Source organism: Pongo pygmaeus, chromosome 14 (assembly GCF_028885625.2).
Source record: "Pongo pygmaeus isolate AG05252 chromosome 14, NHGRI_mPonPyg2-v2.0_pri, whole genome shotgun sequence".
Classification (NCBI taxonomy): Eukaryota; Metazoa; Chordata; class Mammalia; order Primates; family Hominidae; genus Pongo; species Pongo pygmaeus.
The window spans coordinates 109,109,714-109,130,878 of NC_072387.2; the positions used below are offsets into that span (position 1 = coordinate 109,109,714).

Genomic DNA, 21,165 nt, shown 5'->3' on the forward strand with positions numbered 1-21,165 from the left:
TGTCTCTACAACAAATAAGATAATTAGCTGGGTGTGGGAGCATGCACCCTGTAGTCCCAGCTACTTGGGAGGCTGAGGCATGAGGATTGCTTGAGCCCAGCAGGTCGGGCTGCGGTGAACCATGATCATGCCCCTGCACTCCAGCCTAGGTGACGGAGCGAGACCCTGTCTAAATATATATATATATATATATATATATATACATAACCCACAGTTCTGGAGGCTGGGAAGTCCAAGATCAAGGCACCAGCAGATTCGGTGTCTGATGAGGCCTGGCTCTTTTTTTCCAGCTGTGCCTTCACATGGTGGGAGCACAGAACAAGTGCCCTCAGGCCTCTTCTATAAGGGCACTGATCCTGTTCATGAGAGCTCTGTCCTCATGACCTAATCACCTTCCAGATGATCCACCTACCAGCACCACTGTACTGTGGGTTACATTTCAACATATGCATTCTGAGGGACACAAGCATTCAGACCAGAGCAACATGTAAAATGGAATAGGCTCCAGACCTGAAAGAATACAAACAGGCTTTTCACCCACATAATAAGCATATGGCAAGATAGTCAAAAGGTGGTTAGAATCGAGAACAATCTGGTTTTTGTGCAGCATTGTGTCTGCCACTATTGGACCTCATGTGATAACTCCCAATTCATTGTCGACAACCAAAAATACCTATGAATTTCCAAACTGCTCCCTGCTGAGTAAACATCCAATGTGAATACTATTGGATCATTGAAAAGATTTAACTACTCTTTTCAAAGATTCCAGACCCACTTTCTTTCTTTTTTATCTTTTTCTTAGAGAAGGGTCTCACTCTATGCCCAGGTTGGAGTGCAGTGGTGTGATTACGGCTCACTGCAGCTTTGAATTCCTGGGCTCAAGCAATCCTCCTGCCTCAGCCACCCAAGTAGCTAAGACTACAGGTGCACACAACCACGCCTGGCTAGTTTTTAAAATTTTTTATTTGTAGAGGTAAGGCCTTCCTATGTTTCCCAGGCTGGTCTCAAACTCCTGGCCTCAAGGGATCCTCCTACCTCAGCCTCCAAAATTCTGGGATTACAGGTGTGAGCCACTGTGCCCAGCCCTGTTTCCTAGTAAGTATTAGTTTTTATGTATTATATGTTGAAAGTGGATTTGAAGCAGTGCAAAGTGCATCTGAAGCCTATTTTATCCAAGGATTGACCACCAACCCTAGTGATTATCTACTGATTTCCCCAGAAGGCTGCTGCCGAGAATCTCTGGAGATTCAGAGATGGACTTCTCAGCCACAAAGTGGAACAGGATATCACCTCTATGCTGGGGGGACAGGAGATACCATTTGTACACAGCTCGATACTTTGGAAGTTTGTGATTCTTGTTTGTTGTTTTCAGCCTTCTCCACTACTTAGTAATTTTTAGGAAGAATTTCAGTCTATCTCAGCTATTCAGAAGGAGCACTGTACTAAAGGCAGGCGAAAGCAAGGGGAAGGTGGTTGTTCGGGATGCTTGGCCAACCATCTTCCCTCCTGCCTGAAAAAGACTCTCTCCTTTGACCAAAACTCCAGTCAGGCTTCTCTGAGTCCTCTGCTTGACTAGGCCCAATCTTGGGCTTTTCTCTCTGTCCTTGCAGAGCCCAGTGTGAGCAGGAATCCTGCTAAGTGGTTCTAGTGAAAAGCCTCTACTCTTGGTTGACCACCCTTGTTATCTGATCACCCTGGCCTGCCTTCAGCAGGAATCCTATCAGGTCTGTTTAGACAGAAACCCCCTTATCCTTGGGGCTTCCTCTTAGTCATTTTCCATGCGCTGCTTTCCACCCTGCTCCTTGATTATAAATCCCCACGTCCTTGGTAGAGTTGGTGTTGAGTTCAATTTCTCCCCACTGCAAGGCCCTGCAGTGCCCCTCTACCTATCACCACGGCCCCCTGGAATAAAGTCTGCTTTACCATCTGATATGGGTTGGCTGTGTCCTCACCCAAATCTCATCTTGAAGTGTAATCCCCAAGTGTCTAGGGAGAGACCTGGTGGGAGGTGACTGGAGCATGAGAACAACCATGTTGTTCCCATGATAGTGAATTCTCATGAGATCTGATGGTTTTACAAGGGGCTCTTCCCCCTTCACTCGGCACTTCTCTCCTGCCACCTTGTGAAGGACGTGTTTGCTTCCCCTTCTGCCATAGTTGTAGGTTTCCTCAGGCTCCCCAGCCATGTGGAACTGTGAGTAAGTCAAAACTCTTTCCTTTAGAAATTACCCAGTCTTGGCCGGGCGTGGTGGCTCACATCTGTAATCCCAGCACTTTGCGGGGCCGAGGTGGGTGGATCACCTGAGGTCAGGAGTTCGAGACCAGCCTGGTCAACATAGTGAAACCCTGTCTCTACTAAAAATACAAAAAATAGCCAGGGTGGTGTCAGGCGCCTGTAGTCCCAGCTACTTGGGAGGCTGAGGCAGGAGAATCGCTTGAACCGGGGAGGCAGAGGTGTCAGTGAGCCAAGATCGTGCCACTGCACTCCAGCTGGGGAGAGTGACTCCGTCTCAAAACAAACGAACAAAAAAAGACTGTGAAAATGAACTTTACGAATAAAGCCTAAAGAAGCAAATAAAAGTCATACTTTTGCCTTCTAAAAATAATCGATGTTAACATTTTGGCCCACTGGAACCTCTTAGGGACTGTGTTGATGATCTACAAATCACATATTTATCCCACTGGCTGGCACTTATGAACACTGAAAATGCTTTTTATTATTATTATTTTTTAGTACTCCATAGCCTATCCCTTTCATTTAGCTGGGTAGTGTGGTCAATTTCCCCATAATATGCATTCTCACATAATTGTATGTATTTCTGGGGTACAGTGTGATGTTTCCATACATACACACATTGTGCAACCATCTAATCAGGGTAATTAGCACATCCATCACCAAAACACTTGTCATTTCTTTGTGGTGAGAATATTCAAAATCCTCTCTTCTAGCTATTTTGAAGTTAACATTATTGTTGAGTATAGTCACCCAAATGTGCAAGAGAATACCAAAACGTATTCCTCCGAACTATAACTTTGTGTCTGTTGACTAACCTCTCCCCATCTTCCTCCCCACTAACTCTCCTCTGTACAAGAATAACCACTCTTTTACTCTCTACTTTCACGAGATCAATTAAAAAAAAAAAACTTTTTAAAACAACTGCACGATAAATTTTCAGGCTCACACTCATTTAAAGCCGTGACTTTGGCGAAGAGTAACTTCATTCTGCTGGGGGAAAAATTTTAAATGGCCTGAGTCCGGAAGCTCGCCAGCGCAGAAGTGCAGGGTCGCTCCGCCGGGCTCGCCGAGCCGGGGACCCCCAGCCACCCGCCACCACGGCGGGGAGGGCAGGGTGCTGACTCCCGGGACCACGACACTCGGCCCCGGTGGTGGGGATTCCGCGCGGGACCCACGCGGGAACAAAGAGGCGGCTGGACGGCCCAGCTCTCCGCACCCGGAAGGACCTGTTCCACCTCTCCGGCTCCTGTACCCCTCTATCCGCATCTGAGTGACCAGATCCCACTGCAGTCAACAGCCCTCGGGGTAGCCAGCTTCGAGGGACCGCCCGGAAAGACACAACGCGCGTGGATGGCACCGGGCGTCCAGCCTCGGGAGAGATTAGAGGTGGCGCTCCTGCTCAGCGCCGGCAATCCAGGGGAATCCGCGGCCATCGGGGATCCACCAGGGGTGAGGCGGCACTGAGCACAACTGTGAGACTCTCGGGAGCTACGCCTCCGCTGCCCCAGTGCCACCCGTTTTTACTTCAGGCGGTTCTGACCGCCGTCGTTTCAACCTGGAGAGGTGGGCCCTCCCCTACGGACGCACTTCCCTTCCCCGGCAGGAAGGAAGGCGCTGACCCAGGGTGCACACGCCCCTGGCTGCGCATGCGCCGTTCGTCAGCGGCGAGTGGCCTCGCTGCGCCGGATTCGTCGCTCCGCCAGGAGTGCGCCTGCGCGGTCGCTGGGGCTCGCACTTCAGCTTCCCCTCCCCTTGGCCCCCTCGGGGGCTCCGAGCCCGGCGGGACCATGTTCACCAGCACCGGCTCCAGTGGCCTCTGTGAGTACCGGCCTCCGTCATCCTGGCTGCCCCCTACACGCCACCCTAGGCACCTCTTTGAGGAGGCTGGGGCAGCGGGGACCCTCGGGTTTGCCGGAGGTGGTGGGGCCGACCCTCCAGACCGGCGTCCGAACCCTGCTAGTTCCCGGTCGTGGGGGTCAGCGGAAACCGCCCCCATTTCGGCCTGGAGGGGCGAATGGGGACAAAGCCCCGCCGCCCGCCCCAACCCCACCTGGTATCTCCAGGTGCGATGCCCAGGAGTCTCTTGGGGCCGCTGCAAGTGGGCAGGTGCCCTGGTGTTCTCGTGGGCCGGCCGCAGGCCCTTTGCGGAGCGTGTGCCGCGCTGAAGGAAGGGGCCGTCCCCCTCACTTTGCCCCATTCTTTTAGGCTCGGGGGACCGAACTGACTCCCCCCGCCCCCACTTGCAAAGTTCAGCCTCCGCTTTAGAAGCTGACCTCTCAGTTTCACGTGGATGTGTTTCTTCTTCAGTCTCCAAGAAGAATTTTTAGACAAACAAACACTGATAAGAGTGCTTTCAAGTGGAGGGAAGTTAGGAAGTCGTGGCGAGGGAGCGCAGCTGTGCTGCTGGATGTTGCTGTTTTCCTGGCGTGTTAGCGGTGGTCAGCAGGTAGGGGGCGGAGAAGTATTTTTACAGCCAGTTAAAAGGCTTTTCTCACTGACACTGAGCGTGTGGAATTGACTTTCGGTAAGGTAGACTGCGTGTTAACAGTTAGGCACGGGTACAGCAACGGAGAACAGCTCTAATTTTGCAATTGCTTGTCACTGTTCATACTCCATGTGAAGTTAATGCTGCTGGAGGACAGAAACATCTGACATTTCCAAATATTAAAGATCTGTTGGCCGGGCGCGGTGGCTCACGCCTGTAATCCCAGCACTTTGGGAGGCCGAGGTGGGCAGATCACGAGGTCAGGAGATCGAGACCATCCTGGCTAACACGGTGAAACCCCGTCTCTACTAAAAACACAAAAAATTAGCCGGGCGTGGTGGCGGGTGCCTGTAGTCCCAGCTACTCGGGAGGCTGAGGCAGGAGAATGGCGTGAACCCGGGAGGCGGAGCTTGCAGCGAGCGGAGATTGCGCCACTGCACTCCGGCCTGGGCGACAAAGCGAGACTCCATCTCAAAAAAAAAAAAAGATCTGTTGGGAATGTCATGAATCTTCTGAGAATATGTGTCTTGTCTTATAGTCTGACAGTGAGTTAGTATCAGCGCCACAGGCATAATTTTAAATCTTCCTCACTTCTCAACTTCTCAGGTTTTAAAGTGGTTTCAATATTTATGATTTCCTTTGTTTCATAATTAATTTGATTTATGGCATCTTTCATGGATTCGTCCCAGAGTATGTTACAACTACTAACTAATCTTCCCCAAACTACCCTTTAGATAAAGAGCATTAGGACTGTAGCTGAAGCTGACAGTTCAAGAAGGCAATGTGGTTTTCCTGGGATCACACAGTGAGCCAGGAACTAGTGGTTATGAAATTAATGGTGGAATTCTTCAATTTCAGTTGTTCTTTAGCATTTTGATCTATCCTTGCTGGCCAAACTACATATTAAAAAAATAAAGGGCAAGAGAAATCTTACTGGTTGCTATACTGTATTAGCCATGAGATTATATTGGCCAAGTGTATTCAAATTTGATACAGGGCAACTGTGGGGAAGATGATATTTTATTATCTATGGCACATGGTGGTGAGTGTTGAATTCTAGGAACCAAACTGTTGCCCAGGGAGAGGCGTAGGCCTGGAGCCCCTCTGCAGCTGTCTTGGCCTGTTTCTAAAATTAAGTGCTTCTGCAGTGTAAGAGTTGTTGGGATGGCCGTTCCTCAGAAGGCTGTCTTACATGCTCATTTTACAAACATTTTGGGCATCTCCTCTGGGCGATGAACTGGGTTAGGTGCTGGGAATGCAGCAATGAACAGGTCCTGGTCTCTGTGCTTACGGTGCTGACGGAGCTTAGGCACAGTTTTCTAGGACTGGTCATTAGAAAAGGCTGTGTGTCAGCTTTAACATTTTTCTCTAGAGAAGCTACCCACTGAGGGGGAAGTGATTTCCTTTGTTTTATTTATTTTATTTATTTATTTATTTATTGAGATGGAGTCTCACTCTGTCGCCCAGGCTGGAGTGCAGTGGTGGATCTTGGCTCACTGCAACCTCCGCCTCCTGGGTTCAAGTGATTCTCCCGCCTCAGCCTCCCAAGTAGCTGGGATTACAGGCACCCACCATCACACCTGGCTATTTTTGTATTTTTAGTAGAGACGGGGTTTCGCCATGTTGACCAGGCTGGTCTTGAACTCTTGACCTCAAGTGATCCTCCCGCCTCGACCTCCAAAAGTGCTGGGATTACAGGCGTGAGCCACTGCCCATGATTTCCTTTAGATAACTTGAGGGACCCTTTAGCAAATCGAAATTCTGATCCTGAGCAAGAATCTGAAGGAAGGATGATACGTGTACCTACCCCTACCCCCATGGGCGGTGAATCACAGTCCCTTTCCAGGGAGAAATCGCGGCCATTTCCTACCACCTGCATGTTTCCCACGTTTTGTGGTTAGTAGATAATAGTATTTTAGTGTTAAACTTGCCTTTCTCGCTCATCCATTCAACGAGTGTCTGTTGAGTACCCATATCAGCCACACACTGTTGTTACACAGAGTATAAAGTAATAAGCAGGATCAAGGAGACCAGCATCAAACAGGCTAACAAGTCAGTATGATTCACATAGTGATAAGTGACATGAAGACAATGAGAGGGTAACTGCAAAGACCGAAGTTATGGTGGAGGACCACTTTAGCATGCATGGTCACGGAGGGTAGCCGGGAAGGTGACATTGAGCTGAGGCCCAGATGGTGTGAAGGAGCCAGCCATATCAGAGTTTGTTGAAAACTCTTCCTTTTGAAGAAAGGGGACAGCAATACAGTTTCAGACACAATGCAGTTGAAAACACCCTGCCGTGCCTGTTTCAAGTGCTTGAAACTATATTGCTGTCTGCAATTATGACCGGGTAAAAGTGCGTAGGATTAGTGATCATGACTTATTTTAGGTTCCTTACTTGTAGACCAGTGCTGTCACTCAGCTCTACGTTGAGTAATATGTGTATCATTCACTGCATTTATTAATAAGCTCCTATTTGCCTCACAGTATGTTTACTGTGTAATGATGGAGTCAGCCAACATTAATTGCATGCCTAATATTTTCCAGGTATAGTTCCCACCCTCAAGGAGTTCAGTGTCTATTGGGGCAAAACTTTTTAAAAAAGAACGTCTGTGCTCAGTGCTGTGGGTTTATTGCAGGGGGTGGGCTGATTGTGGGGAGGCACAGTTAAGGAAGACTTCCCAATGTAGCAATATTTGGGCTGACTTTTGAGAGTTTGGCAGGCATCATAGTGTGGAGAAGGCCTCTGGGAGGGACAGAGCCTGGACAGGGCTTGGCAAAGAGGCAGGAGGCAATGAATTAGGGGTGGTTATGGCTGGAGTGAGCAGTTCCTAAGAGATGTGTGGTGAAGTCTTTCAGAGGACAGTGGAAGGTGAGACAAGAACTAGGGACAGAACTTGTGAACATTTTAAACTTTAAAGAGGGAGAAGAGTAGGTGCCAGGGAAGAAAACTGAGGACTGGCCAAGGAAGTAGCGGGACACCCAGGAGGGGAGAATTTCAGGGGAGAGTGGCTGATAGCATTACACGCTGCAGAGATTTTGAGAACAGGCCTGAAGCGCGACCTGTGGGAAAGAAAGAGGCCCCCCAGAACCTTTCCAGAAAAGCTCATCCAGTAGCTGGGGAGAGAAGTGAGATTATAATTAGCTGAGGAATGAGTGAGGAATGAGTGGGACATAAATGGAGACAGTGAGCTTGGAAAGTGCTTTCAAGATCTCGGTTCTGAGAATCAAGAGAGTGAGTTGTGGTTAGAGGTGGCCGCAGGTGTAAGGGGGAGTTTCGTTTCTTTTCTTTTCTTTTTCTTTTTTTCGCAACGGAGTCTTGCTCTGTCACCAGGCTGGAGTGCAGTGGTGTGATCTCGGCTCACTGCAACCTCCGCCTCCTGGGTTCAAGCAATTCTTCTGCCTCAGCCTCCTGAGTAGCAGGGACTATAGGTGTGCAATACCACACCTGGCTAATTTTTGTATTTTTGCTAGAGACAGGGTTTCACCATGTTGGCTAGGTTGGTCTTGATCTCCTGACCTCGTGATCCACCCGCCTCGGCCTCCCAGAGTGCTGGGATTACAGGCGTGAGCCACTGTGCCCGGCCGGGGGAGTTTCTTTAAGTGGAGAGGAGGCTTAGCTTGTTTAAAAGGTGTTGGGAAAAACCCAGTGGGAAGGGTGTGGTTGAAGATACAGACAGGAATGAGTGATAGTACTGAGTTGTGAGGAGGTGAGGATCCGGGGCCCAGGGCAGGTATGCTTCTCATTGCTGTAGGAGGGAAGAGGAGGGGTTACTCTTGATCATGGAGCAGTGGTTGTCAAACGCTGCTCCTGTCCCAGCTGCAAAAAAATCAATCACGGTGTTTTCTGAATGTACACCTTCCTGGGTCTCCTCCCCAGAGGGTCAGATTCAGAAGAGCTAGCATGAGTGTCAGAAACCTGTTATTTTTTGTTTTAAGAAATGTGTATTTTTAAAGCCTCCTCATCCCCCGACCCCAGGACATTTTAATGGACAAACAGATTGAAATGGAGGCAGGAGGGCAGCCACAGGCAGGGCAGAGAGAACGGAGTCTGGTGCGCTGATGAGAGAAGATAGAAGATAGAAGGATTCTTGGATGTGAGGGCGATCTGGCTGCGACATCTGTCACCCCATTGATTGCCAGGGTTGATTCGGCTGATCTGGCTGGCTAGGCGAGTGTCCCCTTCCTCCCTCACCGCTACATGTGCGTCCCTCCCGAAGCGGCACGCTTGGTCGAAGAGGACGACCATCCCCGATAGAGGAGGACCGGTCTTCGGTCAAGGGTATACGAGTAGCTGCACTCCCCTGCTAGAACCTCCAAACAAGCTCTCAGGATAGAAGGATTCTAAAGATGTGTATTCTGGTAGGTTGTGTCAATAAAGCTGATTGGATCTGCGGAGAGGGAGGAGTTGAAGCTGACTCTACTTTACCGCCTGGGCAGCTGGGTGGATAGGTAACGTTCCCAGTCACTAGAGAGGGAATGCAGAGAGGCAGGAGCTCATTTCGCAGGAAGATGAGTTCAGCTTTGCACCTGTGCAGTGTTGAGGGGTTTGCAGAGTCCAGTCAGAGGTACTCGGGACACTTGGGGAAAGGAATCCAGAGCTGGACTGGATTGGACATGAGTAGGTGAGAGTTAGGTTGTGGGTGTGAGTGAGGACTCCAGAGGTGAGGGGACAGTTGGAAGCTGAGGACAGACCTTCAGGCCATTCCAGTATGTAAGGGATGGATAGAAAAAGAGGAGGCAGAAAGTAGGCAGAGCTTGGGGCTTCTGTAGGAGGAGTTGCGTCTCTTCCCCTAGTCCAGTGGATGGATGTGCCTTCTTCCACGGAATCACGCGTCCCACAGCTGCTTCCCTGGCTCTGCTCGCCACCATGGCTATGCTCACCAGCCTCTGATCCCTCCTTGTCTTCAGTGTATCAGCCCATTTGTGGCATCTCTTTCTTCATATCCAGTCTGGAACCTGTAGTTCATTACCGGAGCCATGCTGTCATCCAGACTGTCAGAGACCTGGCACGTCTGTTCTGTGGTGCTCATTGAGCAAAACCCTAACTTTGCATTGATTTATGCGGTCAACTCTGGGCCCTTGGCTCCGTTTCTCAGCTAAGTTTCTGGGATTCAGTCATCTGCCTATGCTACTTCCATTTTGTCTTCGGCTCAAGGCTATTCTCAGTCTCTCCCCATCTCTTCACCCACCATCTCACTCTTCACCCATCCAAAAAATCGGGGCCATCACCTGGGTGCCCCTTCCGCTTCCTGCTCCCTCTCCCTGACTTGTTTCTTTCCACCCTCAGCTTTGTTCCTTTCCTCCAATCCAGAAGAATGAAGCAGCCTCCTCCTGAGGCCCACCCGCCACCGATTCTGAACTCTTTCTTTCCTGTCTTTTCTAACACCACTCTTGCTTTTTCTTTACCTTCATTCTCTCTCCTGCAGGAATGAGCCTGGCACGTGGTTACAGCTGATGCTTTCTCCTGCGGGTGCCTTAGTGGCACCCCTCCCTGAGTTGGGTGGGAGTCTTTACCTGCTGCTGCATTGACCTGGGGGGATGCATCCTTACTTGGTGAGAGGGCAGAGTATAGAGGTGTAGCACACAGGCCTGGAAGTGAGACTGCCTGGACTTCAGATGCTTTCTTGATGGGAAGGAGGATCAGAAAAGTTAATACGTGTGGAGCTCCTAGAATTTTGCTATAGTAACTACTCAGGTTTAAGTAGTGTTAACTGTATCCTTCTGAGCCTATTCTTAAAAATACAAAAGTATAACCTGTCCAACAACTCTATCATGTGCCTTCCCCACTGCTGACCACCTTCTTTCCAGCTCTTAAAAGGTGATCTTCCCTTATTTTTTCCCCGTTCTCACCTCCCTTCACTTTTTAGCCTTGTGCAATTAGTCTGCTACTCTTCGATGGCAGGGCCCTGTTCTGGGCTCACTGTGGCCTGCTTCCGCCCCGCTATACCACTGAGCTACTCTGAGTGAAACTCTTGTTTGATCCAGAACATTTGGTAGGGAGCCTTGGGCCAGATGCAGTTAGAGAAGTTTGATGAGCCTAAGGTCCACTGGTGTCAGCCTGTGGTGTGGACGTTTGTCTCACTGTAGAGCTGGGTGAGCCCTCAGGACTGGTGAGGTCATTTGAGGCCTGCACTCTCCACCTTAGTTCCAGCTTAGGATCCTGCCTTCGGAACCTGAATACCCTGTCCCCTGCATACTGCTAAAATGGACAGCAACATTGACTCCTGAGGCTCTTTGTGTTCTCATGAAGGAGCAAACTGTGTTCCTACTGACATTCTTTCTTAAGTATGCATTCAGTGTGTGGGAGATGATGCAAATACATCTTTATTTTTGCCTCTCATCGTCTCTTTTTTTTTTTTTTTGAGATGGAGTTTCGCTTTTGTTGCCCAGGCTGGAGTGCAATGGCGTGATCTCGGCTCACTGCAGCCTCCGCCTCCTGGGTTTGAGTGATTCTCCTGCCTCAGCCCCCCAGGTAGCTGGGATTACAGGCGTGTACCACCACGCCTGGCTAATTTTGTATTTTTAGTAGAGACGGGGTTTCTCCATGTTGGTCAGGCTGGTCTTGAACTCCTGACCTCAGGTGATCCGCCCTCCTCTGCCTCCCAAAGTCTTGGGATTACAGGCATGAGCCACCACGCCCCACCTTCACTGTCTCTTTAAAATACACTCAGCTGGGGAGCTGTTTGCTTTTATGAGAAGCTATCAGGCCTTGTGACTTACCCTTTATGCTTTAATTAACTGATTCAGCAGATACTTACTGAGCACTCCTGTGGGCCAGCCGGTCTCCTAGGTTCTCAGGATTCAATAGGAAGTAAAAGGCCACATGTGCGTTTAAGTGGTGATGATCTTAGGTGATAGAAGTCTTGAAATGTACGCTCCATTTAAAAATTAAAAGTGTCCAGTTCAATATATTAACACTTCAGTGTTCATTGAAAGATAAGACTTTCCCCCCTTTTTTTCCCAGTTAAGACTTGGAGTTGGCAACCATCTCTGTCCGAAAAAGCAGTGTGACAGGCTTCTGGTGCGTTCGGCTCCTCTCTTCCCTCAGATTTCTTGTGTCTGACTTCACTAGGCTCTGGATTGAGTGGAATAGGAGGAGGAAGGAGGGGTGAGGCGCTCAGATTGTTCTTCTGTGGCTCCCTGAGCCTCGCACGTGGTTAAAGCTGACCCTGTGTCCTGCAGGTGCTTCAGTGGGCTCTTCAGAGACTCCCGACTTCTGTCCCTGCTGCCTCCTTGACCTGGGGGTTTGCATCTTTATTTTGGTCGATTTATTTTGGCCAGTTTATTTTGGTGACTCCTCAGCGCCTAGGAACTTAGATCCCACTATAGTTTCCTCCTGTTGGAGTCCTTTTGGCCTGCCTGGGGGCACTGTTGTTTGAACCTAAGAAGACCCTCTGCTGGCTCTCGTGCACAGCCTGGCTGGGACTGCGTGTTCCTTGCCCTGGCTGTGCACGTGGGTCCCAGTGCTCAGCACAGCTTTTCCAGCTCTCTAGATTTCCCAGGTTGGAGATCCACTGTACCCTTGCTAGTCACAGATTTAGCGCATGAAATAGGCCATCGAGCCCCTACCTCAGCTTGGTATGAAGGTGTGGCTGTACTGACAGCCCCTCAAGGATTCACTTCACAAAGCCCCCTTCTCCTGTCCTGTCTTCACGGGAGGGAACCCCCACATTCCACTGTCTGTAGCCCTGACCTGGCTGAGAGGACTGTGGGAATCAGGGGACTGCCTTGCAATCACTCTTGGAAAGTTCTGCGTTCTGCTATGGAGCCTCCCTTTGGTGGCAGCAGCCCTTCTCTTTTGGTACCTTAGTGGAAATTCCGGTTTTATCATCTTGTTTTGGTTGGTTTTCTATTTGTGGGCCAGGAACTGTTTGGCTCTCTTCCTTAAGGCAGGCTTTAGTGTTTATACTTTTCTGCTGTAACCAGGCCTGGGTTGCCCAAACCTGAACAGCTCATTTACTCTTGGGGACACACTCTTCCCCACCAGTCTTAAGTTTTTGGGGACTGTATTATTGAAACTTCCAAGGAATATACTCTTCGTAAATTTTAGCGGCCGGGCACAGTGGCTCACGCCTGTAATCCCAGCACTTTGGGAGGCCAAGGTGGGTGGATTACCTGAGACCAGGAGTTTGAGACCAGCCTGGCCAACATGGTGAAACCCCATCTCTACTAAAAATACAAAATTAACCGGGCGTGGTGGTTGGCACCTGTAATCCCAGCTACTCGGGAGGCTGAGGCAGGGAGAATCAGTTGAATCCAAGAGGCGGAGGTTGCAGTGAGCCGAGATCATGCCATTCCATTGCACTCCATCCTGGGTGTGAGACTCTGTCTCAGAAAACAAAACAAAAAACAAATTTAGCTAAAAAGGAAAGCTAGGCATTAACTAGGGAGGGACAAGCTTAAGAGAGGATGCTTTTAAAAAATGTTTCTTTTCATCGTAAAAGTAACATTAACCACACTATAGGAAGTTTAGAAAGTAGAAAAAAAACGGTCTTAGCATTTCATTTAATTTCTTCATCTTTTCTTTTTCTATACACTTATGTTCTTGTTTTGAAATAACTGACTTTGTTATAAAATGAGTACGTGTTCATCAGAGGCAATTCTGTGATGTAGGAAAGGAGTTCAGTGCAGCGTGGGAAAGCACTAGGAAGAAATCAAATGGCATTTATTGATATTTTGGTGTTTCTGCTGTTTTTCCAGTACAAAAATGAATATCTAAATAAATAGGTAAAAATAAATTTATCTCAATACTATTTTGTTGCTTTTCTTCCACCCAACAGAATCTTTTAAAATGTAATCATAATGAGCATGTATGTGCTCCGCTTTTTTCTTTTTCTTTTTTTTTTGAGACGGAGTTTCGCTCTTGTTGCCCAGGCTGGAGTGCAATGGTGCGATCTCGGCCTACTGCAACCTCCGCCTCCTGGGTTCAAGCGATTCTTCTGCCTCAGCCTCCTGAGTAGCTGGGATTACAGGCATGCACCACCACGCCTGGTAATTTTGTGTTTTTAGTAGAGACGGGGTTTCTCCATGTTGGTTAGGCTGGTCTCGAACTCCTGACCTCAGGTGATCCGCCTGCCTTGGCCTCCTAAAGTGCTGGGATTACTGGGTTTCTCCATGTTGGTCAGGCTGGTCTCGAACTCCCGACCTCAGGTGATCCGCCTGCCTTGGCCTCCTAAAGTGCTGGGATTACAGGCTTGAGCCACCACGCCTGACCTATTTTTGTACTTTTAGTAGATACGGGGTTTCACAGTGTTGGCCAGGCTGATCTTGAACTCTTGACCTCAGGTGATCCACCCACCTTGGCCTCCCAAAGTGCTGGGATTACAGGTGTGAGCCACCATGCTGGGCCCCGCTTTTTCCCTTTGTCATAAGCGTTCCCCTAGGATGCTGCAGAATTAGGTTGTTTCTCCCCTCCTTTTTTTTTTTTTATTTTAGTAATGCCGAGAGCATCTTAACTTTCAGATATTCATAGAAGTGAAAGCAGGTTAAATGAAGTGTATTCTCGTATAACTTTTAGTACGTACTGCCAAATTCCAATCCCAAAGGGTAGTACCAATTTAAACTCCACCAGCAATTTAAGGGAGAAAAGATTGCTTTTCTTAAGTTATTACATTTCACATTCACAGCAGCCCTATGAGGATAGGTATTGTTATTTTTCCTCTCCACAAACGAGTCTTTTCACACTCAGAAAATAATTTGTCGAAGACCGCATAGCTAGTAGTATGTGGAAGAGCTGAGATTTGACTCTGATTTGCCTGCTTCCAAAGCCTGTACTTTCTACTGTATCATACAATGAAAAATTTAGTCCCTTTAGTGGAAAATGGCAATGTCAATATGACTTGTTAAGTGTTAGGACAAACACCTGGGGAAAAGAATCATTATTTAAACAAGGGTGCTACATGTCTATATAGTTCTTACACCTTTTCAATCAGCGACTAATAAGTGTGAGTTATTATTGGTTTTACTGATAAAATACTACGTGTTAGGCACTGTTCTAAGCAGTTTGCCTATATTGATTCACTTAATTCTCATAACAGCCCTGTTAGGTAGGCACAGTTACTCTTCCCAATTTGCAGATGAAGAAACTGAGGCACAGGCATTTAAGTAACTTTCCTACTGAGAAGCAGGTCTAGGATTTGAACCCAGATGGTCTGGCTCCCTGTTCTGTGTTGCTCACTACTGCTTCTCAGCCTTAAAGAAGTTTATCTCCGTGTGTCTCCCAACCACTGGGATCGTCTCAGGCGAGTGATGTAAGTAGTAGCTCAGGTTAGTGAAGAGCTTGAGTCCCGGTCATTGGAAACTGCATCATTTTGTCCTGGCAGTGTGCTTTTCCCTCCTCTCCTTGGGACCATGGCAGCCTCCTTCCTGGGTTCTACCATGCTCCTTCTCCTGGCTGCCAGTGCACAAGTCCCCCTCTCCCCACATCAGAACCAAGATCCAGTTTACCTTCGGTAGACATGTTTTTTATGTCCTAATTAGGATCTTTTGTAGCAGTTAATGCTCTACAGTTGTTTTTATTTGTGTATCCTGTTTTTCTCTTCCCTTACCAAGTCATCTTCCTTTTCCAGCTTTTTCCGTTCTCAACCTATCTCAATATCAGTTTTAGTAATGTAGGTGGAACCTATCTTACATTAAGCAATTTTAAAATTGGCATTTTTATAGCATTTTAATAAGTGAAATTTGCTAAAGCATATCTCATCAATAATTTAGCACTTTTGAAGTGTGCTTTGTGAAATGTTACTATGAGGAGCTCCTGAAGTTTTAACCCTCATTTAAATTATGAGTGCAAATGAGAATTATAAAGTAATCCTTATTTAAATCATGATTTTCCCCCCAGATTTTTCCCTAAGGCTTTCTAAGTTACATTGCCATTGTTTCAGTCATTTCCCAGAATTTAGTCCCTTCAGTGGACGTGATACAATGGGAAGAGCATGACACTAATCTTTGGAAAGGGTTCTATAGCCAAGTTAGGTTGGGAATGTTGTTGGCCATATTGTTTTTTGACATTGACAATGCAGATTAACACTTCAAAGATCCTTTGCAGCCCTGCAACAGAGAAATCTGTTTGACTTTATTAACTCTGTTTCTAAGATTTATTGGGGGACATAAAATATAGGGAAAAAACATAAATTTCCATTTCATTATACTGCCCAGATTTGATCATTATTTCTATATTTGTTGTATAAGTTTTTTTCTCCTTTATGTGTGCATATAAATACATATTTTTAAAGGAAAGGTCAGCCTATCTCTATAGTTTCATATTCTGTTTTCATTTACTCTTCTTGAATGAATTCACTCCATGTCATTAAGTAATCTTCAAAGCCAACTTTTACCATTATCTTTGTTTTGCCTTATTACAAAACTGAAACATGCTGAAAAAGTTCAAAAATTATACAAATATTTTATGTAGTGTAGAAGGGACTAGTCCCACATAATGATTCCCACACCCACATGACCATTGTTGGTAGTCTAGTGGTCATTCTTTTAGACTTTTTCTGTGTACGTGCTTATCTATGCATTCTTTTTTTTCTGACACAAGTATATACATATACATATACCTATACATTTGATTTTATACAGAAATGGCATTCAAATACACATTTGATGTTCTTCCAACATCTCAGATATTAAAAAACATGAGTTTGAATGATTATAACTTTTTTTTTCAATTTTTTTTTTAAATTTAAGATGGGATTTCACCATTTGGGCCAGGCTGGTCTCGAACTCCTGACCTCGGGTGATCTGCCTTCCTTGGCCTCCCAAATTGCTGGAATTATAGGCATGAGCTACCACGCCCTGTCCATAACTTTTTTTTTTTTTTTTTTTTTTTTTTGAGACAAGGTCTTGAAGCTCTGTCATCCAGCCTGGAGTGCAATGGTGTGATCTCGGCTTACTGCAACTGCTGCCTCCCGGGTTCAAGTGATTCTCCTGCCTCAGCCTCCCGAGTAGTTGGGATTACAGGCACCCGCCATCATGCCCTGCTAATTTTTGTATTTTCGTAGAGACAGGGTTTTACCATGTTGGCCAGGCTGGTCTTGAACTCCTGACCTCAGGTGATCCGCACAACTCAGCCTCCCAAAGTGCTGGGATTACAGGCATTAGTCACTGCACCTGGTCGATTATAACATTTTATCGTACTGAAATAAGTTTTTTTTGCAGTATTTTCCCATTAGAAACACTTAAAACATCTTTGTAATTAAGTTATTGATTGCATCTTTAACTTCATTTTAAAGAAATAATCATAAATGTTGAATTATAGAGTCAAAGGATAAGAATATTTTATTTTATTGTAGACAGAGTCTTGCTTTGTCGCTCAGGCTGGAGTGTAGTGGCGTGATCTTAGCTCACTGCAAGCTCTGCCTCCCAAGTTCAAGCGATTCTCCTGTCTCAGCCTTCTAGTAGCTGGGATTACAGTTGTGCACCACCACACCTGGCTAATTTTTGTATTTTTTTAGTAGAGATGAGGTTTCACCATGTTGGCCAGGCTGGTCTGGAACTCCCAACCTCAAGTGATCTGCCTGCCTCATCTTCCCAAAGTGCTGGGATTACAGGCGTGAGCCACCGCACCTGGCCTGATTGTGTATTTATTGTAGAGCCAGGGTTAGAACCTAGGTCAGAAAACCTGTCCTGCTGTTTCTTCAATCTTGTATCATTTTTTGCCTTGGCATCTTTGGGTTTTGTTTTTTTTTTTTCCTGGAATCGCCCCTGGAGTAAATTTTTTTTGTGTAAGGACACGAGTGGTGAACTTCTAGATCTTGCTTGGCCATTCTTGTGCAGTCCTGAATGACTGGATTCCTGAGTGCCTAGTGTGGGTTTCCTCTTTGTTTGTGGGTACAGCCTTTTCCCGCAAGAGGCTCAAACTTCAAATGGTAGGGCTGACTCTAGGTTCTCTTCTAGTATGCAAGGCATATGAATAGGCTGGTTTGCATATAGGTTGCAGAGGTGGGGAGTAGGTGGTGGTGGGGGAAGCGGGACTGGGAGAACCCCCTGCAGTCGTCAAAGGGTGGCTCAGTGCTTTCTGTGGCTTTTACTCCTGAGTGAAGCTGCCCTTCTTATTACCCTCCTTTTCCGTTCCCCGCCACCTGTGCTGTGATCTGGTTTGGAAGTTTGAAGTTACCCCAAGCTCTCTTCTACTTTTTTACAGACCTCCTCAATGTTCTCCTTAAGCAGATTGCCCCCCACCCCACCCTTTTTGGAGAGTTTCTAGGATTTTATTTTGGGGGAATAAATAAACTTCTTTCCAACTGGGATGGTGGTGGAAAGGCTGTTTGTAGACAGTGGGTTTGGGGACAGATTTGAGGCCCCACTGCTGTCATGGTTGCTCGGTGGCATTTGCACCACTGGAGATGATTTTAGACAGAGTGTCAGCCCAGCAGTAAACATCATTGAAATAGAAGTCAGGTCATGACTCCCTTTTCAGTTCTGTTCTTTTTGGTTTTTTTTTTTTTTTTTGGGGATATGACCTTTATTGGGCTTATCCACCACAGTGGAAATAATGTCTGTACAAAACCAAATGTTTGTTACTGTAACTTCTGCATTACAATTAAAATCCAAACAGTTTTTTAAAAACAGTCAACTCAATCAAAACCCACTACTTCAGAATCAGTAGCTTCCTTGAAGCCACAGTAACACTTAAATATGGTTAAGACTCAAATGCAGAAATTTGGTTGGAAAGCTAATTAAACTTCCAACTTGCTCAAATAGAATTACAAAAAGGCAAAATTGTGTTTTTCACAGAAATACAGTCCACTGGCATCACCAACACTGGACAGCTGTTCTAGTATTTAGAGTCCTGAGATAACAAGGAATCCAGGCATCCATTAGATAGTCTTCTGTTGTCCATTCTTCCCAATCAGAGATTTGTGGATGTGTGGAATGACACCACCACCAGCAATTGTAGCCTTGATGAGAGAATCCAATTCTTCATCTGCACGAATAGCAAGTTGCAAGTGACGAGGGGTAATATACACTTTACCTTTAAGTCTTTTGATGCATTTCCTGCCAGTTCAAGTCCCTCTGCGGTGAGGTACTCCAGGATGGCTGCGCTGTACACAGCGGCAGTCGCACCCACATGTCCGTGACCCGTCGTCCTAGATTTCAGATGTTGATGAATACAGCCCACTGGGAACTGCAAGCCGGCTCTCTGCGAGCGGGAAACCACCTTTGTCTTGGCCTTTCCGGAGTCCTTCCCAGCCTTACCGCCAGCCATTTCGAGTTCTGCTGAAGCTCAAGCAAGGCAGAGAAAGGGCTAATCAGACCCATGGTGAGATCCCACCATCTACTCCTTCGTCGCACCGTGATTCAAACTGCCCTTTTCAGTTCTTACTATTCCTGATCGGATCAAAGAGAAAATCTTGATTTGGTGCTAGTCTGAAAGACCTCTCTAATAAAGGCTATTTTCCTATTGTAACAAAAAGAGCAGGAAGTAATATTAGTCCTTAATAACTTTGTTTTGTTATAGGTTGGTGCAAAAGTAATTGCGGTTTTTGCCATTAAAATGGCAATTACTTTTGTACTAACCTATATGTGTGCGTGTGTGTGTGTGTGTGTATTTTTGCGACACAGTCTCACTCTGACGCCCCAGCTGGAGTGCAGTGGTACAATCTCGGCTCACTGCAACCTCTGCCTCCCTGGTTCAAGGGGTTCTCATTCCTCAGCCTCCCAAGTAGTAGCTAGGATTATAGGTGCCCGCCACCACACCTGGCTAATTTTTGTATTTTTAGTAGAGACAGATTTTTACCATGTTGGCCAGGCTGGTCTCGAACTCCTGACCTCAGGTGATCCGCCCACCTTGGCCTCCCAAAGTGCTGGGATTACAGGTGTGAGCCACCGTGCCTGGCCTAGTGGGTTTATTTTTATAGTTACCACCTATTAATGAGAAAGCAACACTTGTTTTCCATTTACCCTAGTGATATCAAATTTTGTTTAAAATATTTATGTAGATCATAGGTGATTTAAAGAAGAATATTAAATAACAGGATCAGGGCAGGCAGAAACTGGTGCTGTAGTGGTAATGCCTGCAGTTTGAGAAATGCCCTCAATTCTCCTGAAGATTGTTCATATTCCTCCCCAGGTCTTGGTATTTGTTGATTCTTTATCTGGACTCAGTTGAGAGGACACATTTCTCTGGTGTTTTGAGGGTTCTTTTATTTTGAAACAACTTTGGAAGGGCGGGAACGTGGACAGGTGTCCTGGGTCTGCTGTCTTAGACGGGAATTTTACCTGGTGATCTTCTTGGTTTTGTTGTTTTTGTTGGACTCTTTTCTTTTTTCTTTTTTTTTTTTTTTTGAGATGAAGTCTTGCCCTTGTCCCCCAGGCTGGAGTGCAGTGGTGCGATCTTGGCTCACTGCAAACTCTGCCTCCTGGGTTCAAGTGATTCTCCTGCCTCAGCCTCCCGAGTAGCTGGGATTACAGGCACCCGCCACCATGACCGGCTAATTTTTGTATTTTTAGTAGAGATGGGGTTTCACCATGTTGGCCAGGCTGGTCTCGAACTCCTGACCTTGGGTGATCTGCCCACCTCGGCCTCCCAAAGTGCTGGGATTACAGGCGTGAGCCACCGCGCCCGGCCTCTTTCCTCGTTTTCGAATTAATTTTAGTGTTTGGGGTTTTAGTGGGGCTTGTGCCCCCCTTCAGCTAGGCCGTTGCTCAGCGTCAGTGGCTGGAGATGTTGGCAGAGTCAGTCCTCCCATCCATTAGGTGCTGAAGGGCCACTCAGAAGCCCAAACTTGCAAGGGTTTTTCTGCTCTGATCTCTTACGCTTTTCTCCCAGGCAGAGGTCCCGTGGCTCATCAGAGCTTTAAAAATCAGACTTGGGTTTCTCCGCCATGCAGGCGTGTGTTCTGCCTGCCCTCTTTCTCCAACCCAGACCCACGCAGGCTATGCTGAAACTCTGTGGAGGCAGACCCTCTTGTGTGGCCTGGGGACGTTCCAGCGCCATCTTTGTAGCTCGGGCAGCCTTACTTGTTACCCTGTTTGGTTGAGTCCGACTTCTTGGGTCCTTGAACACAGGGAGGCACCCCGGATTGGGGCCAGCTGTTACCCGCGCTCGCCGCGGCATGTGGCCATCTGGTGTCTCAGCTGCGCTGATGGACGCTCACCCCGCGGTGCTTCTCCAGGCCCCAGGCGTTTCCTTTGGTCTGTGTGGAGGTTGTGGGGGGCAGGTTGGAGAGGAGAGTTACTTGCCAGCACTTTAAAATTGGCTTATTTCAGACCTAAATTCAAGGTGTCTGTGATGTCCTGAGGCGGATGATCTGGCAGCCTCAGGGCCGAGTTGTTAGGTGGGTGGCAGCGTCCACCGAGCTCGCGCCCACCTTCTTGCCATCGACTCCCCCATTTCACTGCCTGCCTGGCCTCTGTAGGCACTTGAATTTACAACACGTTTTCTTGCCACTAACCACACATTTCCCCACTTGAAAAGTATTATTTCTTCTCTCTTACA

The 21,165-nt window shown here is 47.2% G+C and overlaps 1 protein-coding gene and 1 pseudogene across 1 annotated transcript in view; one reads left to right on the forward strand and one right to left on the reverse strand.

Moving 5' to 3' along the window:
• The first annotated feature begins 883 nt into the window (after positions 1–883).
• The window catches only part of UBAC2 (UBA domain containing 2), a 187,149-nt gene continuing 166,867 nt past the window's right edge, over positions 884–21,165 (forward strand). Inside the window, exon 1 of the mRNA XM_054446144.2 lies at positions 884–4,054. Within this exon, the coding sequence (XP_054302119.2) occupies positions 3,883–4,054 (172 nt within the window). The 5' untranslated portion in view covers positions 884–3,882. The remainder of the gene's footprint in view (positions 4,055–21,165) is intronic.
• LOC129011294 (histone H2A.Z-like) lies at positions 18,232–18,993 on the reverse strand (annotated as a pseudogene).